The sequence below is a fragment of the Corvus brachyrhynchos genome, unplaced genomic scaffold (assembly GCF_000691975.1).
Source record: "Corvus brachyrhynchos isolate BGI_N302 unplaced genomic scaffold, ASM69197v1 scaffold523, whole genome shotgun sequence".
Lineage (NCBI taxonomy): Eukaryota > Metazoa > Chordata > Aves > Passeriformes > Corvidae > Corvus > Corvus brachyrhynchos.
The window spans coordinates 2,296,964-2,310,849 of record NW_008237265.1 but is presented as its reverse complement, the minus strand read 5'-3'; the positions used below and the strand labels follow the sequence as shown (position 1 = coordinate 2,310,849).

General features: G+C 39.0%; 1 protein-coding gene across 3 annotated transcripts in view; it reads left to right on the top strand.

The window, feature by feature from the left end:
* Positions 1-13,886, top strand: part of ATXN10 (ataxin 10) — a 98,057-nt gene that overhangs the window by 74,073 nt on the left and 10,098 nt on the right. For 2 of the 3 annotated variants that reach the window (XM_017730554.1, XM_017730553.1), the window contains one exon: positions 4,901-4,964. In XM_017730554.1, the coding sequence (XP_017586043.1) occupies positions 4,901-4,964 (64 nt within the window). Of the gene's footprint in view, positions 1-4,900; positions 4,965-13,886 lie in introns of those variants that run through there. The other variant, XM_017730555.1, reaches the window with a different exon arrangement.

Here is a 13,886-nt window from a genome sequence, read left to right as displayed (position 1 = left end):
ACCTTAATACATTCGTTAGGTTTCCTGTGGTGATGCCAGCTCAGCTGTGTTAATCTTCCTTTTCTCTCTGACTTCACCTCCTCCAGGTTTTAATTCCATTAGCCAGTCTAATTTGTCAGAGAAATATGGGGATCACATTTACTGTTATGCTCCTACTTTTAACCATGTGGGAATCAGCAGATAGGGTGGATGAGAAACCCAAAGAAGTGCTCTAGAGAGGGGAAGTTGGGTAGTGGCAGCTGAAGCCCTGATGGTGGTGCAGACCAGGGCTGGTGTTTGGCAGCCAACCAGCACAGCCTTACCTAGGCACCAGGCACTGCTACTTGAGTGGGTTTGGGTGCTTAGAGCTGTGTGACAGAACTGGAAGCATTACAAAGAGTCAAGGGAAGGAGCCAAGTTCATAAAAATGTGAAGTTTGCCAGTTTGATTGCTCCCAGAAACCTTTTAAGTTCCATAAGGGGAGTTAAAATTTAATACTCTGGAGCTAAACATGGAGACAGACTTTTTGTCTGGTAGGAAACTGGTGATCTGTAATGAATGTTGTCTCTAGAGGTTTTCCCTATAAGTGGTTCCTGCTTGTTCCTGGTTTTTGACTCATTTCTAGAATATGTTTCCCACTCCCAACCACTTTTTAACCTAGAAATTCGTCTTTCTGTTTTTCAGTGTGCTTATCAATAACATGTAAAAAGAAGAGTAAGTGTCAGCATGGATTACTCGTACTGTTACTAGTCCACTTCTGTTTGAGAGAAAATATTCTTTTTGCTCACCTGTAGTTTGGCCAAACACAACTTCTAAGAAATATAAGTTTTTCTGTGACAGAAAGAAACACCTTTCTCATTTTGCATTGATTGAAGGCTGAAAATTGGTCACATTCTGGTGGAAGAGTAGTTTATGTTCACTTGTTGTTATCTAAAGGTATGAATGTTCTTTTCTGCATAATGGTACTCTTACTTGATTAGGTGATGTTTCTAATGCCCAAAATGTTTATGATTCTTTGAAGAGATTATTTTTGCTGGAGTATTTTTTATTTTTTCTATTTTTGTCTGTACAGTTGCTGGACCTGGAGATTGTAGTTGCATTTTTCTAGATGCAAGCAGATTCAACAACAAGCACTGTCATGCTCAGAGAATTTGCTTTCTTACCCCTGAGCTTGGCTCCATTGCTGCTAGAAGGAAAGATTCAATAAGTAGTCTCAATTAATTTATACTTTTCCTGGGCTCTGCTGTGAGTGATTATGTTAATGGTAATTACTTCTGTGTACTTCATAAGAAAGTACTGGGAGATTGTCGGGAGCAGTTCTGTTCAGGCACGTATCCTTCACTATGCTACTGACCTTGTTTATATCCTGGTCAATAAATGTGATTTCTGTAAGATAACAGAAAGATGTCAACTTCTGTTCATATTTTTTCATTGGTTATGAAGAGAAAAAATACAGCTTTTTCCTCAGGGCTGACATGTCCCAAATCATCTGAATTAAAGACTTGGCCATGGAAGCACTAGGCATATACAGTCTGGGCTAGTTCTTCCCATAAACTTTGTTTTATATTTGTATAGCACCAAAAGAAGCACATGAGCTTCTTTTTAGAGCCTGATTTAAATAATTAAGATAGATTTTTAAATTTCAGGTACAGAGAAAGAGAAAATACTAGCAGTCACTGTCACTGGGAAAGGTATTTTCTCTTCAGTGTAATACATTTAAATTTCTCTCACTGGCATGATTCACATCTTCATTATGTTTCAAAAGCAAGTGCAGTAAACAAATGGGACAGCAATATAAAGCTGTGTTGTGAAAGTAAGCTTTTTAACTGGCAGGGATGGATACCTGCCTTGGAATGCTGGATATTCTATGTTTCTGCTTTTTTAGAAAGCTATTTCAGAAACTGACATCATAACATTAGGGCAAGATACTCATTACTGATAGGACTGAAGCACTAGAGATCATTAGCATAGAGATGGACTGTTACATTCTAAAATTGTCTTAAGTAACCTGGCAGCTTCATTTTCTGTTCCAGTGTAGTTCAGAATACAGTATTATTCTGAACAGCACTGTTCTTGATAATGAAATAACCTTGTGGCTTTGTTACAGTCCGGTGCAGTTCCCTGGTTTTGGCCAACTATGTTGTCAGTAATGTAAATGGAGAATAGATTTAGTGATCTTTTGTAACAGGCCAATGTGAGCAGTTCTGTTCACCAGACAGACACCACAACTGTCCTATTCTTTAGTTTCTGTCTATAATTTCTTCCAAAATCTAGACGGATTAGAGCCAGTTTGATACCAGCCACAAATGTTCTCTTCACAAGGTACTTTCACACCATATTTAAAGTAAGATTTGGGTTTTGTGCAATACTGACTCCTTCCCCAAGCCCTGCAGAAGATTGCTGCAAAAGCTCTATTCCCTTGCTCTACACTGGGCATTTCACAGACTGTTTTCTTCAAAGCAAAAACTCTTGAGACCAATAATTAGTTGGAAAAGTTCCCAAAGCACTTTCTGTTGGGCAGTGTAGTTCCAATGGATCTGTGTGTAAGAGGTTGAGATGTAGGATGATTTCTCAATGTTTGCAAAATGTGCTGGTTTGGGAGGTTACAGGGAGACGGAGACGAGAGCAACAGGATTTGAGAGACTCTCAGCAATGCAAGCAGGACACTGGGTGGGACAGTGATTCTTCCCTCTGACTGCCTGTGGCACTCTTGTTGCAGAGGTGGCTCTGCTATGTGCAGAGCAGTTGCTGAACTTGCTCACATTACAGAGCACAAATAGTAGGTTGCCATAAAATGCTTTTTCAGTGGACCAGTGGTGGTTCAGGAACAGCTGGCATGGACTGGAGCTTTTCTAATAGTGGTTGCTCAGGATTCGACCTCTTCATCTCACAAGTCACTTGGAGTATATAGATTTGTCTTGGGTAGGTACATTGTAAGGTTCTTCTTCTTGCTCCATTTCCTTGTGTAGTAGGTCACAGGTGACATTCTAAAGCTGGCATTGTGGTGACAAAAGCTGTGCCCAACTCATGCAAATTGTATGTGCAGTTCAATTGTACAATGTTCGAGAACCTCCAAGGGGGGAGGTGCAAGGCAATGGTAGTTAGCAACTTGATTTTTCATGAAGGTATCACTAAGGCTGTGTTTGCTGCTGCTGTTCCCACATAACTTTGAAAGAATCTCATCATATTCTCACAGTAACTCTTTGAAGCGTCAGTGGATCTTAATTAAACTTGAACTTTCCCAAAATGCTTATTTTGTTAACCAGACATCTTGCTTGAATCGAACTGGAGCAGATTATTGCATGGTTTGTTTCTGTTGACAGCAGAAATTAATCCCGATTAATTTCTACTGTTCAGCATTTCACTGGTGGGAAATAAGAGGTAGCACTGTAGGCACATCAGAGTTTGGCTACAGCCTGAACATCAAAGGACCAGCATTTCCCAAGCATGTGCAAGGGCTATGTTACCTGAAGGTCACTGCTTGTTCAAGCTTTGAAGTATGATACTATACATGGTGCATGGCCTTGGAGAAAATACGAACATTTCGTGGAAAGAATGGGTATTTTTAAACTTGTATTACTAACTGGTACTTCATGTAGGTAAAGTTAGGTGTGTTAGCACAGATGCAGAAAGTGGGTTTTAAGACCTAGCAGTGCTCTTTGCTTCTCCTACATGTAAGCATTGCCTGTCTGTGTGTCTGTCACCGCTGCTTTCTCATGTTCTATCTTGAGACTCTGCAATAAGATTATCTGAAAAGGAGCTTGTAAGAGGCATGTGCTCATCTTTGTCTCTTGAATTCAGTTTTATTGATCCATAGTTTGTTTGGGATTTCACATCTAAATCTCCTACTCGACATGCCTCTCTTATAACAAAACTTGTGTTTCAGAAAGCTGATGATCCTGCAGTGTAAACTTTGGGATTTATTGTTTTCCTCGATAAATTAAAAATGCATCTTGTTTGGGGCAAAAAAGATGGAAGAGAGAACGCCATCATCAAGCCACAGCCTAAATTGGCACTAGGTTAAATTCCTTTGACTGGCAGTTCTTGGTTTGAAATTAAATTCTAAGAAATTAAAGAACTTAAGATGTGGAAAAGTATAGCTTGGCTATCACTGAATGGTTGAGGTTGGAAGAGACATGTAAAGCTATAAATATGCATGTGTGAAGTTACAGTGTACCTTAGGAGTCTACATAAATTTCTTATGGAACATACTTTCCATAAGATAATCATGCTCCATGTTTATTGTTAAGATCAGTTTGTCCCAAGTACTTGGTAAAGTGTATGTGTATGAGTCTGTTAGGATTATGTGTTGTTATCTCATACACACACACAAATGTAGTAGTGCAATTTGTGAACTCCCATATATATGTATGCACAAGGAACTAAAGTCGCCAGATCTCACCTCTGCTCATTTGCTAGTAACACAAGGAACATTTTCTCAAAGGAAAAACATCAATGGCTCTTACTTGATATAAAGAATTTGTGCTGGGCACATACAAAGTAACACATTGCTACTGAAGGTACAGGAGATGTGGCCTCATGCAAACTTGTGTGTGTGTGTAGGTGTATTTTTCAACTTTTTTTTCCCTATTTTTTGCTCCAGTTTTTCATGGTTCTTCCTTCTGGAAGCAAGCATGAGTTGTCAGTGAGCATAGCTTATCTGGCTCGGTGTCAGAAGCAGAAAATACCTCAGTCAAACACTTGCTAAACGAAGGGAGGATGTGAAATTAGTGCCTGCTTGTGTTACTGTTTTCTGATACTCATGCTGAAAACATGAGTACCAGGTTTACTCTGCAGTTCATGTTAGCATGTTTAATATTTTTGATGAAACAAACATCCTTGTTACATTTTTACGTATTTCTTGCATGAAACGTTAGTATTGTTGAGACATCTGTTAAATTAAACTTTTGTTTTTATTTAGGTGTATGACTTGGATGGCATCTCCTTGATTCTGGACAGTTGCAGCATTGATGACAACAATCCTTGTATCCTTTACAAAAGAATTCTGTTTATTGAATATGACTCATGAGAAAAGGTGTGGGGGTTTCACAGATTTATGCCAGCATTGCATTCACTGGGTATCTAAATGTAACTGGCCTCATGAGCTTCCTGGTTATATTTAAATAGTTCAGAAGTGAGTGAGGGCAGAAATAGGCTTCCATGAACTGGATTCTAAGTAAGTTAACTGTGGTTATATTCTGTTTCCTAAAATAATAACTATTTCTGGTTTGCAAGTGCCTATTCAAAGAGCTGTGACTGAAATCTGAATTCAGACTCTGGTCATTGTATCAGATTGTAGAGCTTTTGCTTCCACTGAAATCTGTTCAGGAAACTGAAATAGGTACCCCATAGATTCTCTACGCTTATTAAATCAGATTGGGGAACTTGTTCTAAGCAGAGACAAGGCTAGCAAGCTGTTATGAAAATATGTATAATTGAGAGAATCAGTGATGGAAATTACTGAAATATTGGGGAGATTTTAATATTATTAAATATATGTTAAATGAAGCATTGTGCTTCATATTAATTTCTTTTTCTGGAATTTAAGAGCAGAAACTTCCAAAAATAAATTGCTATTAGAGGGAAATAATCTGATATTGAAGATAAGCAGTTCTTAAGCAGTTATCCAACTCTACAAGTAATACAAGTGTGTTCAGTGAGCTGTGATTTTCTGTAATGTAATCATTAGCTCTTTGTAAGTTTCTGGTAAGTGCATCTGGAAATCAAATATCTTTCCTATAGAGAGTCATGTCAGGTTTTTTATACTGAACACATGAAACAGGTTTTCAAATTATTATGTAAGAAAAAGCATACTTTTTTAAACAAGTATCAACAAACAAACAAAAGAGTAGTGAAAATGTTTCATATTCTCTCAGTTGTGTCCTGCAGAACATCATCTACATATAAATATATCTTAAAATGATGAAATAATGTAGATGATAGCACAATGTTAACAAGCTGGGTGGAGGAGCAAGAGGTGGTAAGTATCCTCTGAGTTATTCAGTTTGATGGTTTATATCTGTGAGTTTTACATCCTCAGTATTCCTGTAGTTTGAGACCTGGCAGTGCCTCTTGACAGTGCACTGAGTGGCAGAATTGTATTTCCATGGTCCACATCTGGTAAAGGGCACTGCTGGATGTGGTGGGATGGCCAGGGAAAGTTACCTTTCCCTAAATGGAAAAGCAGCCCTGAGAAAACCTAGTAAGGAGTTTTGGTCCCAAGTGACTCACCTTTGCTGAAAAGCACAGCTGTGCAACCACTTCTAGGATTAATCCTTCATTTTAGCTGTAGTAAAAGAGGATAACGTTTGAGATGCTCAAAGGGTAGAATTGTAGTTTATGATCCTGAATGAAAGGAAAATAAAATACCATGAGACTCTTTACTGTGCTTTGAGCAAAGTAGAACCTCTTGCACCTTTTGATACAGGCTGACATTTTATGACTGTACCATAACCTTCTTACTAGAGGATAAAACTTTGTTTACTTGGTTTTTAAAGCCATAATAACACCTTTTAATGGAAATTTTCACCAGTGATCCATAGCATACACTATTGGGGGATATGGAAAAGTGAGTAGCACATGGGCACAAGGAGGATTTGCCTGCTGTGGCAAAGTTTGCTGCATCAGCTTCTGGAGTGCAGCTCCTGGCTATTGCTGTTTATTGTTTTGACCCCTTGCTATTCCACGTGCTCTTGTGCTACATGAAGTTAATACTCCCCTGCTTCTTTCCTGCCTCTAACATTCCTCATCTGCTGCCTTCCCAGCAGGTTGTACACAGGGAAGCAGAAGAGACATTTGCAGTTTAGATCCGCCTCTACTTTCATCTGCTTTGCAGCATGTTTTGCTACTTCTGGACACCACAAAGCAGGTCCTTAGTAGTATGTAGGAGCCTGAATCCATTGCATAATATTTATTTGAAGAGATTTGACTGTTTCTTTGCTCTCTCTGTGCACCTGAGTCCTTCCTGGCACAAATCCCAGAATCACTGAATGGGTAAGGCTGGAAGGGACCACAGTGGCTCATCTGCAGTTTGCCAAGGTGGGGTGGAAAGCTGCAAGAAAAATCTCAGCATAGCTCTTCAGACACGGCTCCTTCAGAAGTCATGTCCAGAAAGTTCACTTTACATTTTTATTCCTAGTGCCTGTTTTTGTGGTTTCAGGCTGTGTTACTTGGATTTCTCCTTGGACAAAACTGACCAGAAAAAGTTTCACCCAGAATCCTTTCAAATCCTTCTTAGATTTCTTAGTAAGTCTTGGTAGATGCACATTTTGTTTTGGAGTCACCTGAGCTCTACAGTTAAGACGTCACTGTGTTTTCTCCATTTTACTAGAAAAGTTCTGCCTCCAAATTACACATACAAAATTTCTCACCAAAAAGTGTAAATTTTGTGGTAAAAGCGATAGGATTTTTTTCTGGATGGAAAAAAAATAATTTCCCTGAAGTGTGCAATTTATCAGGAGAAGCTGGACTGCCATGTTAGATGTTAAAGGAGCTCTTTATTACCTTTGAGAGGAAAAAATTCTTTGATAAATCTTTTTATTTGTAGCATATGGAAGCATACTGAAAGAGGAAATGGGTCTTCTCTTATCCTAAAATAAATTCCTTTATAAACCTGTCATTACCTTAAAATTGCATCCTTTGAGATCCTGAACAGTTCTGTAATGTGCATAGAACTACCTGCGAGTTTGTGGCTTACGAAATTCAACTGACATGTTTGCATTATTTAATTAATTGTTTAAATTCATCTTTCAGTCCCCAGTTTGGGAGAACTGTTATCTTGTCAAATTGCATCTCAGACTTGTAACTTCTAATTTATACTAGCAAAGAGGTTTTTTTCCCTCAGGATATTTCATGAGTAAAAGCAAACAAGCCACCACTCTCGTTAGTTACAGGCATGAAAATGATTATGGTCAGTTAAAAACCAATTTACTGTACATCTCTCATTATTTGAATCGGTATTTTAATTTTCCAGTTACTACAACTTTGCATGTAAATTCAACAGAGAGATGCTGTAGGATGCCAGATTTTCCACTTGTGGCTATTAGGCTTTCAGCACAGGACAAAAGGTAAACAGAGTGAGTCTGGGGAGATGCAGATTCATTAAGAGTTAAACTTCAAAGAAGGTTTAATACCACTTTTTCTATACCCGTTAAATCTTCCATGGATTGGCTGTCCATAACTGTCCTTCTTCTTTCAAAGGAAGACAGGATGTTTCAAAATGCAAGCAGAGTTACTTGCCTTTAGATTAAGGAGAGATTCCTGTATGAGCTAATCTTTTCGTTTTGAAAATTCAGTTTCTTGTTCTGCTTCTGAAAAGTGGGAACATTGTGCTTTACCTTTGTAACCTGTGCTTAAAAACAAATGTATTCAATCCACTAAAGGATAGCAGAGTGGGTTGGAGATGCCTATCTGGGTAATACCAGTAAAAAATTTACTCCAAATCCTGCTTTTCAGCTTACTCGTGTTGAAAAGGTGTTCTAAATTCAAATATCTTCTATTTTGCTCTCTTGAGTCATCATCTTCGTCATCTCTGACTGGCTCTGTCATCAGACAAGAGCCCTTCCTTTTGTTCTTGCCTTTTACCTCATCCTAAGCTCTTCCTGCTCCTTCCAGCTTCATTTCTGCCCTTTCACAGATTCCATTTCCTTAAGGTAAACATGAGGAGGGAGGTCAGCCCATTCCGATCAAAATACTTTTGACCCCAATCACTCAAAAAAGGTGCTTACGAGAGGCTTTAAATAAACGGACCTGTTTATTATTGAAGACTTTTCAGTTTACGTTAACTAAACTCTTTGGTTTTTCACTGCTTCCTGATATTTGTGCTCATGAGTAGTGCACACAGATGTGTCTTTTTTTGCTTTCCAGTGGCTGTCCATAGAAATATTTATTACTATTTTGGGGAAAAAAAGATATTATCTAGAGTACTGCAATGTAATAGCTGTTAGTGGTAAAACTTGAAAGTCAGAAGTGAACTGCAGTTTCGAAGATGGAATATTCCTGTTTTTTCAGGCTGCTTGCCAATCTTACCCTTTTGAGATTCTTACAGAAGGTGTCTCAATAAATTGATTTTGTCAATGTCTGGATTTAGTCAGAATGACCTTATCTAATTATCTATTTTATATTAAACTGTTAATTAACACACTTTTGTGTTAGCCAAGAAACCAGTCGAACATGAAGAAAAGATACCCTGCTGTGAGGATATATGTTTATATATACATGTGCATATATACATGCATATGTGAGTAAACACCTAGCAAGCTATGTTTTAGGAGTAAGAATTTTCAGCATTTGTGAAAGGAAAACTGTGGTTGATATGAATATCCATACACAGATCCTTTAGTTTGAATAATGGATGAAAATGTAGAAAGAGTAAGTTAATTTTCAGATACTCTATCCAAAGCTGCTTCTGTTATGTTCAGTCATCTGAGAGGTAGACTGAAAATACTTTTGACTTCATGGCAGCAGCAAGTATAATTGTGGTTCATGAAACTGGCTAAAGCTGGAGGAAATCAAGTTGCTATGGTCTACAACAATGGCAGTTTGTTTTTGCAAGATGCCAGTAAGGACTTTTGGGGGAGCTGACAGACATTTTTATCTAAGTTACAGAGTGCAACCTAAAACAGGCCACATGCTGTAAAATAGCTTCACCACTGAATGGGAGCCAGTAGAAAGCAAAACCAGAGTGAGTTGACTTTTTAGAGTGAGCCATCACAGAGCTGAGCATTTTCATATACACGTGGCTATCCCATGTGTGTTGCCAAGAAAATACAGCACAATGTCAGTTCAGCAATGGTTGCCTTTTTTTTTGGAAAACTCATTTCAGGCACTGACAGTGCATTAAGTAGTTCGATGTGACCTATTTGATTCTGTGTTTTCATAAGCATACATAAAATCACATTATTATATGGTCACTGGGAAAGACCTACACTACTGATGAGAACTGTAATGATCTCCTCATGCCCAGTCAAGTTCTACCCACTTGGACAGAACTTGGCCCTCCCAACCCAGGCCATGCTGTGATTCTGTGGAATTACCCTTTTCCTCCTCACACTGACACTTGCTTTGCTGCACAAGTAAGTTTGAAGGCTGGGTGAATGCACTCCCCTGGGCTAAGGGGGAGTGTATTCTTTGGTAGAGGGTCTCAATTTTGTATTATTGCTGGTCGCTCTGTGTCATTCCTGGATGTCATGTTACTTTCTATCAACCAGTACTGAATGTGTCACTGTGACTTTAACGAGCAGTGGTTGAGGTCAGCAGTGGAAGAATGGGACTTGTCAGCACAGGTTAAGAACATAAATCACTTGGTCTGAACCCCTCATTCATAGAGCCAAAGGGAAAATAAAATCACAGCTAAGTGGAAGCCAGCTCTACCTGTTCTCACTGGCACAGGTTGCCCAGAGAAACCGTGGCTGCCCCATCCCTGGAAGTGTTCAAGGCCAGGTTGTACGAGGCTTGGAGCAGCCTGGTCTAGTGGACAGTATCCCTGCCCATGGAACTAGATGAGTTTGGAACTAGAGTTGGACTGTTTTTTCAGGCTGCTTGCCAATCTTACCCTTTTGAGATTCTTACAGAAGGTGTCTCAATAAATTGATTTTGTCAATGTCTGGATTTAGTCAGAATGACCTTATCTAATTATCTATTTTATATTAAACTGTTAATTAACACACTTTTGTGTTAGCCAAGAAACCAGTCGAACATGAAGAAAAGATACCCTGCTGTGAGGATATATGTTTATATATACATGTGCATATATACATGCATATGTGAGTAAACACCTAGCAAGCTATGTTTTAGGAGTAAGAATTTTCAGCATTTGTGAAAGGAAAACTGTGGTTGATATGAATATCCATACACAGATCCTTTAGTTTGAATAATGGATGAAAATGTAGAAAGAGTAAGTTAATTTTCAGATACTCTATCCAAAGCTGCTTCTGTTATGTTCAGTCATCTGAGAGGTAGACTGAAAATACTTTTGACTTCATGGCAGCAGCAAGTATAATTGTGGTTCATGAAACTGGCTAAAGCTGGAGGAAATCAAGTTGCTATGGTCTACAACAATGGCAGTTTGTTTTTGCAAGATGCCAGTAAGGACTTTTGGGGGAGCTGACAGACATTTTTATCTAAGTTACAGAGTGCAACCTAAAACAGGCCACATGCTGTAAAATAGCTTCACCACTGAATGGGAGCCAGTAGAAAGCAAAACCAGAGTGAGTTGACTTTTTAGAGTGAGCCATCACAGAGCTGAGCATTTTCATATACACGTGGCTATCCCATGTGTGTTGCCAAGAAAATACAGCACAATGTCAGTTCAGCAATGGTTGCCTTTTTTTTTGGAAAACTCATTTCAGGCACTGACAGTGCATTAAGTAGTTCGATGTGACCTATTTGATTCTGTGTTTTCATAAGCATACATAAAATCACATTATTATATGGTCACTGGGAAAGACCTACACTACTGATGAGAACTGTAATGATCTCCTCATGCCCAGTCAAGTTCTACCCACTTGGACAGAACTTGGCCCTCCCAACCCAGGCCATGCTGTGATTCTGTGGAATTACCCTTTTCCTCCTCACACTGACACTTGCTTTGCTGCACAAGTAAGTTTGAAGGCTGGGTGAATGCACTCCCCTGGGCTAAGGGGGAGTGTATTCTTTGGTAGAGGGTCTCAATTTTGTATTATTGCTGGTCGCTCTGTGTCATTCCTGGATGTCATGTTACTTTCTATCAACCAGTACTGAATGTGTCACTGTGACTTTAACGAGCAGTGGTTGAGGTCAGCAGTGGAAGAATGGGACTTGTCAGCACAGGTTAAGAACATAAATCACTTGGTCTGAACCCCTCATTCATAGAGCCAAAGGGAAAATAAAATCACAGCTAAGTGGAAGCCAGCTCTACCTGTTCTCACGCCTTGAACACTTCCAGAGAAACCGTGGCTGCCCCATCCCTGGAAGTGTTCAAGGCCAGGTTGTACGAGGCTTGGAGCAGCCTGGTCTAGTGGACAGTATCCCTGCCCATGGAACTAGATGAGTTTGGAACTAGAGTTGGAACTAGTTTGGAATTAGATGAGCTTTAAGGTCCCTTCCAACCCAAACCAGTCTGTGATTCTATTCTATGATTTCACCATAGATGGAACTAGGAAAGCGAGAAGTCGCTGTATTGCCATGCTCCAGTTAAATTCCTACATGCTGAGAATTGCCTTTAAAGAGAGTGGAGAGAGTGGAGGATTCCTGCTTTGTGACATATGCACAAACCTGAACTCTGTCTGAGTGTAATTGTAAGGTACAGAGAAGAACTGGTCAGACGAGAAGCTGGAACAGGTACAGTTGCGGTTATTCATTGAGCAAGAACAGTCTGAGAGGGGCTTATTTCTTTCACCTGATTCAGCAGACAAAATCCTGCCCTGTTCTGCAAGTTGCTGTGAATTGTTTTTACCTGTACTTTGTTAGCGACTAAGGGATACCAGGGGCCTGTATGGCTTTAGAGGGGAATCCCTCAATGTTGTATCAGGGTGGGGCTTTAGTAGGCTAGTTTCTGAAGTGATTCACTAGAGGCTTCAGCCAAACAGCTATTTCCAAACACCACTTTTGGTTGTAGTTGGGAAGGTCACCTGCCTACCAGTGCCTACTGCTGTCACTATCTATCAAGGGTGTTTTTTACACTCTTTAAAGAAGCATTGCCAAGTTATCCAGTCATTTCTTACATCAGTGTTAATGGACCAAAGAGATCTCGATTCCACTCCAAGTAGATTTTTCAGTGTTTTGCCTAAAGTGTTCTGAATGGGATTATTATAAAGCTCCAAAGGGGGAGGAGCCAAATGCTTCTCCCTGTTGGGAAGGTCACAGGAGGTGCTCATGTAACCTAATCTTGCTTTAAATCTCACTTAACATTGCATATCCGAAGAGTTCGGATAACACAACTTCCATGTGTTAACTCATTGTTTATCTTTTCTGGATGCTGCAAACTCTTCAGGGCAAAACTCAGTTAAAGGTGGAGAACCAAGGAAAAAACGTTCCACATTAAGCATATTTGGTAGGTCTAAATTCTGACACAAAGACTGCACTTCTTAAGTATTTATTGCCAGAAAATGTTTGAATGAAAAACAGAATGAAAAAAAAATACGAAGTTTTCTTGTGAGATGTTCTACATCTACTAATTCTGTCTTCCACACTGTTCCCCAGGAAAACTTTTCTCCTGTCAAATGCAACGTTCTCCTTATATGAAAAATACTTGAGACCACAGAAAGAATGCAGTGTGCAGTACAGAAATAGATACTCTGAGAAATTAAAGCGCTTAACCTTTTTTTGTCTTCCAGAAATGACCACAGATCACACTTTGTGTTTTATCATTTAACAAAGTTAAAATTTCTAATGATATATTTCAGGTTGTAGATTGTATCATTCCTAGAATTCTTTTGTTTAGAGCACCTGCAGGATGATTAAAATACTTAAAATAGTTTAAAAATATTGAAATTTAGAGTTTGGGAGGGAGTGGTGGTGGTGTTAGTAATTTCCTTGAGAGTTTATAAAATACTAACGCAGATTTGCAGAGATGTGAATATGAATCTATTCTTCAGTATCTCATTTCTACCCATCTATCACCATTAAGAAATATGTGATGTACAGGGTCCCTCTTAAAGCTGGAGGAAATGTAACAGAGCTATACAGAATGCGAGAAGGTTCTTTCAAATGTTACATTCTAATATTTCTAATCCTTTTTGAGAAGTAATCTCTGTAGGCACCAACTCATGCATGTACAAATGAGGAATTAAAGTTAATAACTCTATTCCTAAACCAAATATTGTCGTATTTGTCCTCTTCTCTAATCCTCTTGGTGGATTTAAATCCATGACAGGCTTGAATTCTTGAAAGAAGGCTGATCTTTAGTTATCAGGAGCACCCTCTTAAAA